Below are 18,485 nucleotides of genomic sequence, written 5' to 3'. Positions count from 1 at the left end.
TCTGAGTGGGCAAAGCAGCTCACAAGGGTCACACTGGCTGGCAGGTCCGAGTGTGTTAATAGCCCACACAGGTGCCAGCAGCACTGGCAGGGGTTTCAACAACTGACTGTAAAATAAATTCTGCTATTCCAGTGGTGTCTCTTATATCATTTGAGATGTGATCCTCATGGGAAACAATCCCAAATAATCATACAACCAGGAGCTGGGAGAGATCTTAGAGATGGCTGAGTCGAAGACTTGTCAAGGAGGGAGTATGGTAGGTTCAAAGTGTTTTGTCTTATTCACGGCCTGCCTCTGTAAGAATAGGGGTTCCCAACAATGAAACCTGAATTTCCCTACAACATTCTCTACAGTTTTGCTGCCTGAGATTTGGTGTTGAGCACATGCACTGAGATTTAATCTTCAGCATTCTGGCCTGCCTTTGCCTGAGGCTGGGATGAGAGCCTTAGGTGGGACAGAAGGTGTTGGAGGCCATGCTGGTCCCTGCTGCTCCTCTCCTCTCTGTCCTCCGGCACAAAACAAAGCTGGAATCCCAAGAAAATAAAGGTCTGGTGATGTTACCTCAGCACTCCTGGCCCACATGCCAGGCGATAGCTGAGGTATATCTGCTGGCCTCAGTCTTCATGGGGGAATCCATATTAGATATGTTCATTTGAGTCTGTATCTTTTGCAGAATTGCTGTTGAAGGTGTTGCCAGAAGGTTTTCTCCTATATAAGGTTTGATGTGAAATCCCTTTTAGAATTTCGTCCTAGAAAATGTTCAGTGAATATCTGTGCTCCTCTTCATGGGGTAATAAAAGCAGCAAAGCCTAACTGGTTTCCTTCTTTGCAAGACTTCCAGGAAGCTCAGAATTAAAATTTGTCCTCATTTATAGTTATGAACTTACATGGGTTTCTGGCGCATTTTATCTTTTTCTTCATTCTAAAGAGAATCTGCTGTTTTTGTTTGGTTTGGCTTCTGTCTTGTTTTAGAATTATAAAATGTCTGAAATACTGTTGTTAATAAGCAGGGCTTGCAGAAATAATGGCGCTTGGAGGGCCTCAAGGGGTGGTGAGAGGAACTAGATCCTTGGCCTCCAGGAGGAAGTTCCCTTTGCTGTAGGGCTGATGTCTCTCATATTGTGAGTTGTCACAAAATCCAGAGCTTCAGCTTCTTAATTTATTACTGTCTCGTTGATGGGAGAGATAAGTCAGCTCTCTTCCCCCAGAAACAGTGGGTGTTCTGGCAGAGGCCATACAGCAGCCTGGCCGGGGCTGCAGGTTAATTGGCCAGGGGTATGGAGGTTGGGGTATGGCTGCAAGGGGTGTTGGGGAAACTGCTTGTCCAAGCTGGTAGCCTTGGCACTTCCTGTATGTGAGAGATGGAGATACTGTGGGCACTTTAACTTGAGAAGAGCCCAGCACTGGGGTGAGCTAGATGGGGACACCCATGTGTGGGTGGGTAGACCTGGATAGGGGGCCCTTCCTGGGCGAGGAAGTGGCTGGAGGAGGGTGTTGGGGACTGGTTCCCAAGAGTCACTGCAGACATCCCAACTTTGTTCGATCTCTAAGAAGACAGACAGAGTGCTTTTCTAGTTCTGGGCAACAAGAAATGTTAGGCCCTGCCATGGTGATGGGGTCCCAGTGGGAGAGGAGGTCTGAATGGAGGCATCTGGGCTTAGTCACCTTCTTGCACAGGCTGTCTTAGGTTGAGTTGTAGCAATAAGACCCCCCAATGTTTCTTGGGCACCTCACTATGGCCAGTTCTCTGCTAGGTACTTTGGAGAAGTAGAAAATATTAGATGAACAAATGGACAGATGGATAAATCCTGTTCTCTGCAAGTTCAAAGTCAATATTGCAGAGACTGGAGACACACATATGCCCATGGGCCCACACACCCACCCCCATACTCCCCACACACCCATGCACACACCCCTACACATGGATGTATGAATGATACACACACTCATGTTCCCACGCACACACACACCCCCACATACCTTCCTCATACCCCTACATATGCACACACCCACGCACTGATGTACACATTTATTTCAGAACAAGCTTCCTGAGTCTTGTGCAAGCTGTGGATTTGGCCAGTGCCTCTCCAATTTGGGGCCACCCCCTCCTCTCATCTCCCCTCAGGGAGGGGTTGTCTGGGTGCTCTCTCAAAAGTCCTGTTCTTCCTCCTCCAGCCTTGCCATCCTGCAGCCAGGTGGCCACAGGGCAATGACTTCATCCTCCTGAGCCTGTGTTTCCTCAATCTGTAAATTTGGGCTAATGGTTCCCACCCTGCTTGCCTCACAGGGTGGCACCAAGCATTCCCATGAGATAAGGGACAGCAGAGTGTTTTGTAAACTGCAAATTGTTTTCCAAACAGGCAAATGGTGCTGTTGTTTTCCCAGCTATGGAACTCAAGAATTCCTCCACCCACAAGTAAACCCTGTCCTTGGGTGGAAAGGGATATAGTGTGGTGACAGTGAGGGGCCTGGCCTGTTTTGAGGCCCCGACATTCCACCTGGTGATGCTAGAGGGGCACGGGCCCTTCTGCTCTCAAATTTTGCTGGTGCTCACTAGCTGGTGAAGTCAGTAGGGGTCTTGGCTTTCTGGCTGCTGGCTCTCGGGGCAAGAGAGAGAATTTGGCAAAGGAGGATGAGGGGAGAAGGGGTAAGTGAAAACCAGTGTATCAAAGCCTGAGGCCTGTGGTCACTCGTTAAAGGAAACGTCATCTCAAATTCAATGCTTGTTGAGCTTCAGTGGGGACCCACACCTCAGGTGCATGGCCAGGAATCCCCTTCCTCAGGAAGAAGCCCAGTTTCCACCTCACAGGGGTGTGTGTATGTGTATGTCTGTGTATGTGTGTGTGAGTGTGTGTCTGTGTGTACCTATTGGGCACTAGCTGGAGCCGTGGAGCTGCCCAAGCGCCATCACAGACCCTCCAGTTCTGGTGGACCCCTGGGGAGCTCAGGGAACATAGGAGAGGAATGATGCAAGGGTGGGGGCCTGTTGGGTTGTCGGAAATCCCCTCCTATCTTCTTCTTTTTTTTTTTTTTCTGAGACAAAGTCTCATTCTCTTGCCCAGGCTGGAGTGCAATGATGCGATCTCGGCTCACTGCAACCTCCACCTCCTGGGTTCAAGCCATTCTCCTGCCTCAGCCTTCCAAGTAGCTGGGATTACAGGTGCGTGTCACCACACCCGGCTAATTTTTTTGTATTTTTAGTAGAGATGAGGTTTCACCATGTTGGCCAGGTTGGTCTCAAACTCCTGACCTCAGGTGATCCTCCCGCCTTGGTCTCCCAAAATGTTAGGATTATAGGCGTGAGCCACCGTGCTTAGCCCCTTCCTATCTTCTTGTCTTCCCAGCTGTGACTGGGAACCATGACATCATTGCCCATTTCAGTAGCCCCCAGTGGGCTCAGGCATGTGGATATGGAGGCCATGGGGACCCAGAGGCTGCTCCATGGGGGCAATGATGTGGGAGTGGTACTATGCTAGGTACTTTGCAAGGAATGCCTGTCTAGAAGTCCGCCTTGTTACCCACTTATCTCCCCCACCCTATATAGCCCAAGCCCTACAGCTTAACTTTGGGGAAACAGAGGCCCAGAGAGGAAAAGGGACTGGCCTAAGGTCATACTGAGAATAGGCATAGAACCTGGGCCTCTTGTGTTCTGGCCCTGTGCTCATTCTCATGCCTGGGAAGATGGAGCTCTTACTTTGGGACATCTTTTGTGAAGAATAGTGTGGAGTCATGTACCTGTGTGAAGGAGGCCAACTTACAGAAATGCCTTGTGGAATGGAGCAGTCATGATGGGCTCCCTGGAAGAGGAGGTAAAGCCTGGTTCAACAGAGAGGGTAGGTGAGGTACAGGCTGCCCTTGGGCAGCAGGAAGAAAGTTTGGCCAGGTTGTCATGTCTCCTATTTGTTGAGCCTCACTGGGGCTTCCTCAATTTAATCTTTTTTTTTTTTTTGAGATGGAGTTCATTCTGTCATCTAGGCTGGAGTGCAGTGGCACAATCTCAGCTCACTGCAACCTCTGCCTCCTGGGTTCAAGTGATTCTTCTGCCTCAGCCTCCTGAGTAGCTGGGGTTACAGACGCACACGACCACACTGGCTAATTTTTGTATTTTTAGTAGAGATGGAGTTTCACCATGTTTGTCAGGCTGGTCTCGAACTCCTGACCTCGTGATACACCTGCCTCGGCCTCCCAAAATGCTGGGATTATAGGCGTCAGCCACCACGCCCGGCCAATTTAATCTTATCTTGTCCTCATGATAGGTTGTGAGAGGTTTTCCCCCTCATCCTTACTCTATAGATTTATTAAATCTACAAATATTGATAGGCGCAGTGGCTCATGCCTATAATCTCAGTGCTTCGGAAGCCAAGGCAGGAGGATCACTTGAGCCTAGGAGTTCGAGACCAGCCTGGGCAACATGATAAAACCCCATCTCTACCAAAAAAAAAAAAAAAAACCCCAAAAAAAACAAAAATTAGCCAGGTGTGGTGGCATGCACCTGTGGTCCCAGCTACTTGGGAGGCTGAGGTGGGAGAATCATTGAGCCCAGGAGATCAAGGCTGCAGTGAGCTGTGATTGTGTCACTGCACTCCAGCCTGGGTGACAGAGCAAGATTCTGTCTCAAAAAAAAAAATCTACAACTATTACCTGAGTTAGTGCTCTGTGTCAGGCCCTGTATCCGAGTACTGGGACCTAGAGGTGGCCGGTGGCCAGGGAGACTGGCCCTGCCCTATGGGTCCACAGTCTGATGAGGGAGGCTGCTGGTGTCGGCCTGGCTGGGGGATCAGCCATGTGATTTGGGGCCAGTTACTTCCCCTCTCTGTGCCTCAATTTCTCATCCAAAAAGTGGTGATAATGAAGTCCCTTCCTCCTAATGTTTATAAAGTACTCCAAACAGAGCCAGGCACATTGAAAGTACAATATCTGTATGTGTGTGTTTGCTTAAAGAGTTATCAAAGGAACAAGCTAATTGTATGTTGTGAGCAAGTGCTGCACAGGAAGTGAAAAGGGCGATGATGTGAGAGCTTTCTGGGGAGCTAGGGATGTTTTCTGTCTTGATGGAAGTTTGGGTCCCAAGGGTGTGTGCAATCATCAAAACTCATTGAATTGGACCCTTGAGACCTGCACATTCTACTATATGTCAATTACACCTCAATAAACAAAGCATATATTGAAAGAAAGAAAAACAAAGGATGAAGAGGGAGGGCTTCTGAGAGGAGATGACATTGAGGTGGACCGCATTGAGGGGAGGCCTGGAGGAGAAGGCTCTGGCTATGGGGAAGGAAGATGAGAAAACTGAGGCTCTAGGTTTTGGGCTCAGGGTCAACTCAAGGGGTCAGGAGAGACAGCTCAGGGGATTTCTTGGCAGCTGGACCTGGGCCCAGGCTGAGGGCTCTGGCTCCTGTGATGTGCTCTGCAGAGAGGCCAGTGGGGCATTTATTATATTTTCCGGGGACGGCCCTCTCCCCTGTTCCTGTGCCTATTTTCAGGGCTTTGGCATTTGTAGAAGGACTATTTTAATCCATGTGGGAAATGGGTTCCTAAATATGGACTCAGTGGGGCAGGAAGCCTCAAGAGGCTCCAGCTCAGGGCAACTCCACCTGCTCCTCTACCTCAGCGAAGCACAGGATGCAGGCCCAGGCTGGAAGGCTCTCCAGCCCCTCCTTGGCCATCTACCGCCCTCCTTCTTTCCCTCTCGCTCCTCCCATCTCCCTCCAGTCCTGGGTCCATACTCCCATCCTTTGTTTGCTCGGGAGCCCAGTGTTTCCTGCCAGGCCCCAGCCAGGGACCCCCAAGTGAACTTGACCTGCCTCTGCCCTCAAGCTGCTCCCAGGCTGGTAGGAGGAACAGAAGCAAAACCAGTAAGAAAGGTGCAGGGAGGGGCCGGGCATGGTGGCTCAAGCCTGTAATCCCAGCACTTTGGGCGGGTGGATCACAAGGTCAGGAGATCGAGACCATCTTGGCTAACACGGTGAAACCCCATTTGCACTAAAAATACAAAAAATAGCTGGGCGTGGTCATCTGTAGTCCCAGCTACTCGGGAGGCTGAGGCAGAAAGACGTGAACCCGGGAGGCAGAGCTTGCAGTGAGCCGAGATCGCGCCACTGCACTCCAGCCTGGATGACAGAGCAAGACTCTGTCTCAAAAAAAAAAAAAAAAAAAAGAAAGGTGCTGGGGGGACTTTCCAGAGAGAAAAAGAGAGAGAGAGAGACAGAGATGGAGACAGAGAGAGGAGAGATTGATCGATCTGAATTGAGCCCTGAAGGTTCCTCAAAAAGAGGGAGTTGACCCAACAGAGAAGATGAGGCAAGAATGCACATGACAGGGACCAGCACAGGCCTAGACACAGAGGCCTGGGGTAGTAAGGCCTGTTTGGGAACAGCACATATATTTTTCTGGCCAGAACAAAGTGGTTTTGGCCCAGAGGTGGCAGGAAGTGAGGTGGGAAAGGAAGGCAAGCCCTGCATGCTGGGGGAGGACATTTATCTGGAAGATGTGAGGAAGTGTCTGTGGCACAGGTGGATTAGAGTCATAAGGGGAGAGGCAGGGCTGAGGACCCTCCTGAAAGCATTCCAACTGTGAGCTTGGACTTTTAAGAGAGAAGAGGAGGACTCTGATGTGGGAGCGAGATGCGACAAGGTGGGCAGTGAGGAGGGAGTGTGGGAGCCAGCCTGGGAGGCCTGACAGGAGATGGTCAGGTCAGGCTGGGAAGGAGAAGACCAGGCAGGGGGAGGGGGAGGAGGCAAAGAAGGAACCGGGTGCAAGGAGGGAGGATGGTACCTCTTGGCTCCTGTGGCTGAGGATTGGGGTACCCCTAGCTAGAGCCGCCACAGGACATGGTAGAGGCAAGTGGGGGGCACTGAGCTTTCTGGTCCCAGCGCTGAGAAAGAAGCTGGTGATTGGGAATTGTGCAGGCACTAACCTGAGGGGTGTTCTGGAAGGCAAGGGCAGCATGAGCAAGGATCCACAGTGTCCAGGCAGGAGCGTCTACCCACAGCAGCCTTGACGCACACCCCCAGCCTGCTCTGGGTAATGGAGCAGGGGCACAGAGCTGCTGGAGGGCTTATCCAGCCCCTGGCTCTCTGTATTGCTTGTACTGCCTGTATTCCCAGGCTAGGGTTGAGGGGAGCAGCTCCAGAAAAGGAGGGACAGCCAAGGGGCAGCAGGCTCGAGAAACCACTGCCTGCCTCTCCCCTCTCTGAGACACTGCCCTGCCCCAGTTTGTCTTTACCTAGAGAGCGTGCGTGGTCCCAGAGCCTGCCCCTAACAGTGCCCTGTGTAAAGCGGCCTGGCTCTCCCCATCCTGCAGAGGCGGAAATTAAGGCTGGGGCAGCCCAGGGTCCTATGGCTGCTGAGCAGTGCTGATCCGAGCCCCGGTCTTGAGCATCAGCCCTGGTCCCCAGCCCTCCTCCTTAAGGAAACACAGTGTCACAGCTGGTCCTTGAGTGAGAAACCCTTTTGGGGGGTGGCTTGTCCCTGCTGTCCCCATTCTGGGCCATCTCCTCATGCATGCTGACTTCTCCTTCTCCCCCTACAGCAGGGCCACTGTGAGGCCTTGTTCATTTCTGGTGCTGTTTGGCAGCCACAGTCCGGGGCTGAGTTAACCCAAGCAAGTATCCTGATTCCCGCCCACTGGATGCTTGCCTTGGCTGGGATGCACCCTGTGGGGATGACTCTGCTATTATTCCATTTTACAGAGTTGTGGGCTGCAGCTTGGAGCTGTGAATGTTTGCCTGAGGTCACACCAAGTCATTGGAGGAATTCAATCCCAAACCCACATCTCACTCTACTCAGCTGTCATCTCCCTCAACTAGAGTCCTCCCTTCCCCCAGTCTCTACCTCTGGGTCCTTACCAGTGATCTGTAAGCATGGGATGAGGGTGGAGGCTGGGCAGCTAGGTCATCTTGAGATGGCCCCACCTCTCTCTCAGTGCGATGACATTGTCGCCCTGGTACTTCATAGCAGCTCCCAGGCAGGCTATAAAGTTACCTTGGGAGCTGGGTACTGACTGGGTGGTCATGACCAAGCAACTCATTTTAGAAGCACTTTTCTTGGTAGTGACAGTTTTGTTCTCATGCCCACTCCTGGAGAATTTGAAGTCTTAATTACTTTTACCCCTACAGGAGCGTGGCCTTGTCTCCCTCCACTCTGGGCCAGTTTCTTTGTGGGAGATAGATTGACAGACACAGGCCTCAACCTCTCCTGCAGGAAGTCTTCCTTCCCACTCCAGCACTCTCCTGATCATGCTGAGGCCTGTAGGGCAGATTTGCATGTTAGTGCACCCTCTCCCCTCCCCAGCCTTTCCCCAGCACCTTCTGCTTCTACACTTACATTTCTCATAGATACGCTGGGTGAGAATCACAAGGGAGGCACCAAGGGACTACTATGTACCAGGTGCTAACCTGTACAATTTACATGTACAATTTCCAACCCTAGCCTAGGAAATGGAACAACTGTGTCATCCTCATGGTAAAAATGAGGCTCAAGGGATGTGTGGCCCCTGGCTTGGGGTCCCATGGCTGCTGTGTGATTAGAGTGGAGTTATAAAACCCACTCAATTTCCATCTGAGAAGGGAGGCAAGGGCTTCTTTGGCCTCTGAGCCCCTCGAAGCAGTCAGCCACCTCCTAGGGACTCCTTGAACTACCTGCCAAGCTGCTTGAGCCCAGGACTGACCCTCAAGTCCAGAGGCTCACTGGACCACAAGTCAGAGAAACCTAGATTCAAATTCTCATTCTGCTCCTTATAAGCTGTGTGACCTGGGGCAGGTCACAGGCCTCAGAGCTTATATGTTTTTGTCTGCAAAGTGATGGTAGAGGGCTCCGAGCCTGACGCTTTCTATGCCCACCCACCCACAGCTCCTGTATGACAGCCCCAAGGCCCGGCAGGAGGTAGACCATCACTGGCAGGCTTCTGGCGGCCCCCATATTGTCCGCATCCTGGATGTGTATGAGAACATGCACCATGGCAAGCGCTGTCTCCTCATCATCATGGAATGGTATGCTGGCCTGCCCTGTCTCCATACCCCCTCAGCATCCCTGTGGACCCCAGGCTCCCTGCCATGCTTCTAGGGGCTTTCTTTGTTTTTCAGGTAGCAGATCTGGGTGCCACTGTAGCCCCTGAGGGGCAATGGAGCAGGCAGCCGCAGGCCCTGCCTGTGGATCTATGGAGTTGGCCATAAGGACATTCCCTCAAGGGTGGGCAAAAAACCATAGGGGTTAATATGGCCTCCCTGAGTGTGATTTCTACCCTGTGAGGAGGACTGGAAGAGCTGTCAGAGAAGGCTCCCAATCCCTGAATATGGATGGATGGGGGATTTGGGGAAGAACAGGACCCACGCAGTTCCCTCAGCTTTCTCTCCTTTTGACCTGGGTATGTGCTCCCATGGTCCCACCAGTAATTGGGTGCTTGGGGCCTAGAACCAGGAGCCAGTGGCCTTCTCCACCCTGGGCTTCTTCCTGTAACACTGTGGCTCAGCACCAGTCGTCCTTAGACTCTGGGTCTCCAGGTCCTCCCTGTCTGCCTTTCAAGTCCCCCCTTCCTGCACCGGTTAGCCAGTTCTTCAGATATGGGGTTCAGATCTTGCCTCTGCTACCCACTAGCTTTGTGACCGTGGGCAGCTCTTAACCTCTCTGAATCTCTGTAACTCAGATGTAAGATGTGGGGAAGATCTTAATGTAGCATTTACCCTGTGCTTGACTCCATTCTATGTGGCCCATGTGTATTGCATATGCAAGCTGCATGACTATGGGGTTGGTGCTGTCATCCCTAACATACAAAAGAGATAGCTGAGGCACAGAGAGGTGAAAGAACCAGCCCAGGATCACACAACAGTGCTTATGAAATGTGGATCCCAGGGCATGGCACACAGTAGGTGCCCAGAGAACAGTGGTCATATGATGATAATTAACATCTCATCCCACATTTGGGGAAACAGAGACTTGAATGGGGTTGGGAGTACCCAAGCCCTTACAGTCAGGTAGGGGCTGTGCCACTGGGAATACACAGGCTTCTTGGCAGGGATCAGAGCCACCACCCTCTTCTAGTTCCAAGAGTTCAGTTCAACCCACCCAAGCTGACAACCCACCATGCACCAGGTTCTACAAGGGACAGGGAGGCTGACAGTGGCTGTTCAGTAGGGGAGGAGCGGAGCAGTAGGGCCTGAAGCCTGGGCCTATGATTTGGGGCAGGGGCAAGGGTAGGATGATGTGCAGTTTCCCCCTCTCTGCTTATAGTCACCTCTTTTACAGCATGGAAGGTGGTGAGTTGTTCAGCAGGATTCAGGAGCGTGGCGACCAGGCTTTCACTGAGAGAGGTATGTGCATGTAGCTGGACCAGCAGGAGGATTCAGGGTGAGAGGTATGGACAGAGCGTTGTGTGTGATGCTAGGCAAGACCCTGTTCCTCTCTGTGCCTCAGTCTTCCCATCTGAATAAGAAAGGGTGAGACTCAGTGTCCATCCCCACAAGGGACCCTCTGAGTCTGAGACACTTTGTCGAACTTGGACTCTCCATGGCTTTGGGATGGAGGCCTCAAAGCCTCTTGATGCTGTCTCGCAGTTGAGCTGGGAAGAGGTAGCTCAGGACTGAGGAAAGAAGTTTAGATGGGTTGGGGGTATCCTCGGAGGAAACTGGGGTGTCTGGGGTGGCATAGACATCCTGGGATAGAGAACCTGGATAGCAGGAGTGCTGTCACTGTCTTCTTGTCTTGTGCTGGCCTGTTAGACTGTGTCCAGGAGGGATGATAGGGTGGGGGCTTGACCTTTGACTGGCGTCACTGACCCCCTCCTCCTCTTTTTTTGCAGAAGCTGCAGAGATAATGAGGGATATCGGCACTGCCATCCAGTTTCTGCACAGCCATAACATCGCCCACCGAGATGTCAAGGTGAGGCTCCAGGATTCAGGCTGGGGGCCCAGGGAAGAGGATATTGTTCCACTCCACAATCCCTGATGGCATCCAGGACCCACTGGATGGAGGCCATGTTCCCTAGTCACATTCAAAGCCTCTGCTCTGTGTCCCAGACTGCTTTTCTCAGCCTCTTCTCTAGTTTCAGCATACTCATTCTGTTCTCACCAGGTGGGTCCCCTTGTTTCTTTCAAACACTGAGTAATCCCAATAGTAATAAGAATAACTGACTGCCTGCCTAAAGCCAGCAGGCCCTGACAAGCGATCTCATTTCATTCTCACCCAGCCTTGTGAGATAAGTGCCATTACCCATTTTACAGATGAGGACAACAAGGCTCAGAAAAAGATTAAGTGACTTGCCCAGGGGCTGTGTAGTTGCTGCACTGGGATTCATTCATTCATTTGTTCACTTGTTCAGCAAGAAATTTTGTGTGGATGCAATGTGCCAGGCCTCAGGCAGGGGCTGCCTGATGCTGTTGGTTTTTGTTTTGTTTTGTTTTGTTTTGTTTTTTTGAGACAGAGTCTCACTCTGTCACCTAGGCTGGAGTGCAGTGGCACAATCTCGGCTTACTGCAGCTTCCGCCTCCCAGGTTTAAGCGATTCTCCTGCCTCAGCCTCCCAAGTAGCTGGGACTACAGGCGCACACCACCACACCTGGCTAATTTTTGTATTTTTCGTAGAGATGGGGTTTCACCATGTTAGCCAGGCTGGTCTTGAACTCCTGACCTCAGGTAATCCGCCTGCCTCGGCCTCGAAAAGTGCTGGGATTACAGGTGTGAGCCATTCCACCCAGCCCTGTTGCGGCTTTTGTGAAGTCACAGCCATAGCTTTGCCAGATCAGGCCCTCTGATACCAGCATTTTAAGGGAAAGAAGCCATTTGCTGAGCACTGGAGGAAGGAACAGAGGTAGTGCCAGTTGTTGGGCCACCTTCCAGTCTTGAGGCTGGAAGCTCAGCTCTCCAAATTTCCTATCCTGGGAGGACTGGGTCTTAGAGGTCATCTGGATCAGATGGATGAAATGCAAACCAAGGCAGCACACACACGCACGTGCACACATAAGCATGTGTGGGCACTATCAGAGCAGAGTCTGCTCCTCCTGGGCCCTCTGCCCCAAGCCTAGAACGTTACCTTCCTTGGCTTATTTCCTCCTCAGACTGGGCAGAGGCGAGCTGAGGTTACAGCTGCTGCATCAGGTCCTCCCTCTGGCTGAGCACCCCAACCTGTAAATCCTTGCTTTATTTGGACCCTGGCTTTTTTTCCCCAAAGAGAGAAAAGCCTTCTGCAGAGGAGATTCCCTTGAATAGACTAAAACTGCTTCTCTGTTTTTATCACAATTGAGAAGGTCAGATCTTCTCAAATGGAACCTGAGAAATAGCATCCATTGGTTCTAAACCACCACCCCATCCTTCTACCAACACCCCATCCTTCTACCCCAGCTCTGCTTGGGGGTCTCTTCTGCCCCTCTCCATGGGCCTACATCTTACCTACCATTCATTAAAAACCAGTTTCAGGGACAGACCTCCCCACTGCCCTCATCTGCCAGGCCCCTGGCTACTCCTGGGACACAGGAAGATTGCCCCTGTGCAGCTCCTGGGGTCTGAGCAACCAGGGCCTTCTCCCCTGAGCAAACTCAGATGGGGCTGTCCTTCTAGCCCTGTAGGATTCACTCTGGGCTGGGTATGGGACATGTGCTTGGCAATACTGACTTATGAGCAGCCTGCCTTCCCCCAGCACCCTTGCTCTAGCATTTCATGGCAATGTCACCAACTCAGGATCAGAAGTTCCTGCCCCGAGGCTTTCTATGGCACTTGGTCATTCACAGCCTTGGCTGAACACCTGCCTTGCTTCCCCTTTTGTGAATGAAGGTAGCACCTTGGGTTTCTCTATATTTGGCCCATGTTGGTGGGCAAGGCCCAGGTCTTTTTATAAATGGACCTGGCTCCTTCTGCACTGGGATGGAGTCGGGGAGTCTGGCTGAAGATCACCTTGGGGCTCTGCTCCTGCCTGGTTCCTAACTCCAAATCAATGTTTTCTCTTTCTGGCCCAGCCTGAAAACCTGCTCTACACATCTAAGGAGAAAGACGCAGTGCTTAAGCTCACCGATTTTGGCTTTGCTAAGGAGACCACCCAAAATGCCCTGCAGACACCCTGCTATACTCCCTATTATGTGGGTGAGTCCTTGGGACTTGAGTTGTAACTCCTCACCCCAACTTATACACCTGTATTGTGGGGTAGCCAGTGGGTTGCAGAAACCAAAGGGTTAAAGCCCAGCAAGGAGGGAGGGGGAGAATTCTGTCTGCATGGAGGCGGGTGACGTGGGGGGCCGGAGGCTGCAAAAATATTCTCCCAAACTTCAGCTTCTGCTTTTGAAAATAGATCCAGGAAAATTCTGGCTGTGGCCTGTGAGCTGAATGACATCACAGCAGCTCTAAATATATATGTGATAAAAGGCTGCCATCAGCTCGGGACAGAGCCCAACCGCGGTTGTTTTTCTCTAGTTTTTGTCTTCCTGGGATTCATATTCAGAAAGTGGGCATGCATTTCCTCCTAACTTGGAGGGACAAAGGGTACCAGTCACCTGCCTTGTGGGAGATGGTCACTAAAGCCAGGGCTTGGAGGTGTGCACATACTCATGCTTCCTGGAAAAGTTCACCGCCCTTCTGCAAGTGGGCAACTCCAGATCTGAAAATGCTCCTTGCCAAAACTGCCCTCTAACCTGAGAGTGGGGTGATGACAGAGGGCTTTTCTCCCTCAGAAGAGGTCTTCCTGGAGGGCTGCTGAAAGGATGGGAAGTTCCCTGAGACAGTTGAAATGGCACTCTGTTAACTAGGATGTGTTTTGCACTAAGTATTTTAACTTAGAAATCTTCTAGCCTACCCACCTCATTGCACAGGGAAGACAAAGGCCCCATGGATTGGTAGCCAAGCTGATGATGGAATGCAGAGCCCTGTCCCTGGTTCTTCCTTGCCTATGACCTAGGCTGTGCATTCAGGGAGGCAAGGGACACAGGACAGCTGGCAGGCCAAGACCCTCTCACCTATGGCAGTTTCCCACCAAGCCCCAGACTGGCCTTCTCTTCTCTTCTTTCACCAAGGTTGAGACTGGCAGAGGGGCTCAGGCCCAAGAGAGCTAGGGGTAATGTCTGAAAATGGTTGATTTTTTTCCGGGAGCTTTCTCCTCCCCCAACTTCACACACATGCTGCCTTTCCAAAAGGTGCCAGACGCCAGTCTGCTCTGCCCTACCTCCCAGCCCAGGTACCTGCTCCCCACCTTGCCCAGGCTTCAGGCTCCTGCCTGGGCTCCAAGACCCTTGGGTCTGAGAGCCCTACTGTCCCTCTGCCCTGGCAGCCCCTGAGGTCCTGGGTCCAGAGAAGTATGACAAGTCATGCGACATGTGGTCCCTGGGTGTCATCATGTACATCCTGTGAGTACCTTCCCCACCCCCTGCCTCCATCTCCTGCCCTTACCCCCACTGTGAGCCCTCAGGACCACTTCTGTCCCCTCACCCCCATGTCCTTGGTGAGGAGCTTGTGTGTGTCACTCCTCATGCAGGCCGCCCTTCCCTTTTGGTCATGGGACACCACTCCTTCAGGTGCCTGAGGGTCTCCCCATGCCAAGGGCTGATGACATTCCTGGGATGTGCCTGGGAGTCCGGAGGGCTGGTATTATTGCCATGGTGTCTGGTTGCCTGTCTCCCCAGTCAGGGGCTTTTGAGGGGAAATGGGTTCACCCTGGCACTGCTCCCACCCTATGCCAAATGACTTACCCTTTCCCCCAGCCTTTGTGGCTTCCCACCCTTCTACTCCAACACCGGCCAGGCCATCTCCCCAGGGATGAAGAGGAGGATCCGCCTGGGCCAGTACGGCTTCCCCAATCCTGAGTGGTCAGAAGTCTCTGAGGATGGTGAGTGAATCTCTCTGTCCCAGCCTGCCTCACCTGGCCCCTGCGGCTTTCATTCTGGGAAACATCACTTTGGTGTCAAACTGACCTGTGTTAAAATCTTGGCTCCCCCTCTTCCCAGCTATGGGACCCTAGGCAAGTCCCCTAACCTTCTTGAGCCTCAGTTTCTACATCTGCCAAACAGGCTCAAAACTTGCCTCCTCAAAACTCCCTCTAACTCCTATTCCTCATTCATATTTTCCCCTCTGAGGACCACAAACAAGGCTGCCCTGTATGAGTTATCTACTGCTGCTTAACCAATTATCCTGAACACTTAGTGCTTCAAAACAAGAAATAGTTGTTAGCTCACTCTTTCTGTGGGTTGGGAATTTGGGAGCACATGCAGCCCCTGCCCCAGCAGAGCTTGTGGTCTGTGGGGAAGGGTGGAGGGGCTGGCTCTGTAATCTCACCTCTCCCCTCTCTTCCCTGGCCCCCCTAGCCAAGCAGCTGATCCGCCTCCTGTTGAAGACAGACCCCACAGAGAGGCTGACCATCACTCAGTTCATGAACCATCCCTGGATCAATGTGAGCCCCTCCTCCTCCCACGGCAGGCAGGGTGTCCAGCAGGAGTGGGGCTGCCAGGCAGGAGGGTGGTGGCTCTGCTTTGAGGCCCCAGTGCAGGGCTGGAATGGGCCCATGCGCACAGGTAGATAGTAGGGCCTCACCTACAACCTGGCTTTGTCACTGCCCCAGTGAGGCTCCTTCCCCGCCCTGAGCCTTAGTTTTTCCATCTGAGACTGGGAGAAGGAGATGGAGTGGGGGGAACCAGTGCTGTCCCAGGTGCCTCCAGTTTCTAATCCGTGGGCATGGGGCTCCTTCCAGCAATCGATGGTGGTGCCACAGACCCCACTCCACACGGCCCGAGTGCTGCAGGAGGACAAAGACCACTGGGATGAAGTCAAGGTGGGTGGGCTCTGCCTCAGTCTCAATACAGGTGCCAGGATTTGGGCAAAAGGGACTTCAGGGGGGTGGCTACCCAGGGTCTGGGGTCTTTGGCCCCTTTCTATACCTGGAGCACAGGGTGTCAGTGACTGTCACAGTGGTCCAACCATGGCACCCCAAAGATTGGGCCTCACTACGCCATTCAGTGTGGTGCTCCTGGCTCACTTCCTCAGTGAAACGGGGCTTTGGTACCAAGCTTGGATGATGACCTCTCTTATAACCAACAACATTTGGGAGGGTGGTCAGCCTGGTTTAGACCCAGCAGAGGCCACATTTGGACATATGGAGTAGCAGCTCTAGTGGCACAATCTCCAGGCCCCAGTGCGCTGGTTGCCCAGTGAGATGGCATTCTCTGCAGGTCTTATGATTCTGTGGTGGAACTGGTTTAGTTCACTATCCCACTTACCCTTGGTGTGGTCCCAGGGAGTAACTCTCCTTTTGTGCCTTAGTGAATAAGCTCAGTGTCTACCAGAGGCCTGTAGTGAGGATCATGTGATGCAAAGGGCTTGGCCCAGTGCTGGGCACACAGTGGGCATAGAGGCAGCACAGGCTGTCACTGACATTAAGGGGCTGCCCAGGCAGGGGGTGATAGTTCCTAAGTTCAGTACATCCTGACCTCTTGGTGCCCACCATCCTATCTGTCCCCAGGAGGAGATGACCAGTGCCTTGGCCACTATGCGGGTAGACTACGACCAGGTGAAGATCAAGGACCTGAAGACCTCTAACAACCGGCTCCTCAACAAGAGGAGAAAAAAGCAGGCAGGCAGCTCCTCTGCCTCACAGGGCTGCAACAACCAATAGCTCATGGTGCCTTGGAGGAGCTCATGGTGCCTCTCAGCCTGCATGACAGACTGAAATGTGCTGAGGCCCTGGCCAGGAGGGCCCAGGGTCATTCTTTTAACAAAAGGATTATTTTGTTGTGTTTTAATTTGTCACTCGGAACTTCAGGATGGAGGACCCTGACCCTAAACCTCCTTCAGATCTCTGGCCCAGGCTCAAGCCCTAGAGACGGGCAGGGCCTAGGGGCTGGGAGCTGCCTGCTGCCATAGCAGCACCTTTAGCCAGGTTGGCCTGAGTGAGGCCTCTGTGCTGTCCTGCCCTGGTGCATGGCCTTAGCTTTCTAGGCCACTGGGAGTTGTGGCTGGGCTTCCCATCTTCCATGTCTTCCACAGAGACATCCCCCTGCGGGATGGGCAGATGGGCCTGGCCTTGAGAAAGGCATTGGCCATTGGTTGCCATGGTGACCAGGGACCACGTTGCTGCCTGTGAATGCTGAGTGAGCGAGTAAGGGAGGAGGGGCAATCGAGGGTTCACCTCTGCCTTCTTGGGGAGGCTGATTTCTCACACACTGGCTGGCCCTCTCATTCTCACTCCTTCTTGGGCCCTGAGGCTGCTGGATCCGGTCTGCCTGCCTCCCTGTGCAGTCCAGCCCTGCCTTGCTGCAGCCCTAGCCCAGACGGCACTCAGCGCTCTCCCCTGAGGGAGTCCCTGGGCCTAGCCATCCCCTCACTACCCCCGACCCAAAGGGTGACTTTTCATCTGAACTTAAGGTGGGGGATATTTTTAACTTTTTTCCACTCTGGAAAATGTCACTGTGACAAAAGCCAGTATACTTTCCCTGCACCCATCTGCTCACCAGATCTCAGGCAGGAAAGCCCTTTTCTGTTGATGTCAGGGGCTATCTTTTGGTATACTTGTGTGAAAGTGGCTGGTTGGGAGCAGAGCTAAGTGGCTTCCCATTAACCTGAGGTCTCTTTCTTTACTCTGGGTCAGACCTGAGGTTGGGGAAGGCAACTGAGCCATGCTCAGAACGTCTGGTCCTGGCTTGGGCCTGGGTGGGGCAGAGAGGGCCTTTCCTGGCTGATCAGAGCTTACCAGCCCCACCCCACCATGGTAGCCTCAGGGTGCCGAGTGCCTGATACTGTCTGACAAGTGCCTGACACCCAGCCTAGTTCCTTCCTGGCCCCTCTCTCACTGGCTGGGAAACCCTAGACCATGTCAGATAGGACAACACTGCTGGATTTTACATCCAGATAGTAATAAACACCATTTCATCATTTTCTCTTGGCTCCTGGGTTTACTCTTTGTCTATAGGGGTGAACAAAAGTGGCCCAAGGGCAGCTTCTCAGACCCACTAGTGATTTCACCCCAGCTGGAGGGGGTGCCTCAGGCCTGATAAGTATGCCATGCTAACTCCAAGGCCACTGAGTCCTCGCTAGGCGTAGAAAGGTCAGAAGAGCTGAGGGATGGCAGCTGCCACATGTCCCCAGCTCTGTGCCGCCCCTGTGCAGTGTGTGTGACACCTACCCCCAGTCCTGTGTGTGCCAGTGTCTGCCCACAGTGGCCACCCCCAGCTGCGTGCCAGCCTGCTGAAGGGCGGGCAGAGTGCCTGCTGCAGTGCTGAGCTATTTTCAGAAACTGCCAGATTTCATTTGGCAGTGAGAATATCGAGGAGGGGAGGGGGCGGCATGCTGCAAGACTGTCTTTTGACTACTCCAGTAACAGAGCACTCTCACCCCTCAGGAGCCCTTGCGGGTAGCTTCAAGGAGGGCCCTAACTGTGGCATTTCTCTCCCAGCTCCTATCTTGAGAAACCTCCCAGTTTTCCAAGAGCTCATCTGCTGCCTGCAGCACTCTCTCCTCCACCCCCCCTTCCTTCAGGGCGTGGGGGAGGGTGCAGAGATGCTGGAAGGCAGGGGACAGGCAAAC

General features: G+C 52.8%; 1 protein-coding gene across 5 annotated transcripts in view; it reads left to right on the top strand.

Moving 5' to 3' along the window:
• The window catches only part of MAPKAPK3 (MAPK activated protein kinase 3), a 32,248-nt gene extending 14,409 nt beyond the window's left edge, over positions 1 to 17,839 (top strand). For 2 of the 5 annotated variants that reach the window (XM_002813704.6, XM_009238968.3), the window contains exons 3-11: positions 8,851 to 8,990; positions 10,243 to 10,307; positions 10,796 to 10,875; positions 12,944 to 13,067; positions 14,245 to 14,320; positions 14,675 to 14,799; positions 15,275 to 15,360; positions 15,658 to 15,738; positions 16,426 to 17,839. In XM_002813704.6, coding sequence (XP_002813750.1) covers positions 8,851 to 8,990; positions 10,243 to 10,307; positions 10,796 to 10,875; positions 12,944 to 13,067; positions 14,245 to 14,320; positions 14,675 to 14,799; positions 15,275 to 15,360; positions 15,658 to 15,738; positions 16,426 to 16,578 — 930 coding nt within the window. In that variant the 3' untranslated portion in view covers positions 16,579 to 17,839. Of the gene's footprint in view, positions 1 to 132; positions 257 to 8,850; positions 8,991 to 10,242; positions 10,308 to 10,795; positions 10,876 to 12,943; positions 13,068 to 14,244; positions 14,321 to 14,674; positions 14,800 to 15,274; positions 15,361 to 15,657; positions 15,739 to 16,425 lie in introns of all 5 variants that reach the window. The other 3 variants (XM_054550676.2, XM_063722086.1, XM_054550677.2) reach the window with 2 other exon arrangements.
• Positions 17,840 to 18,485: the final 646 nt, after the last annotated feature.

The sequence above is a fragment of the Pongo abelii genome, chromosome 2 (assembly GCF_028885655.2).
Source record: "Pongo abelii isolate AG06213 chromosome 2, NHGRI_mPonAbe1-v2.0_pri, whole genome shotgun sequence".
Classification (NCBI taxonomy): domain Eukaryota; kingdom Metazoa; phylum Chordata; class Mammalia; order Primates; family Hominidae; genus Pongo; species Pongo abelii.
Note: the sequence above shows the minus strand (reverse complement) of the source record. Positions and strands in the feature narration are given on the sequence as shown.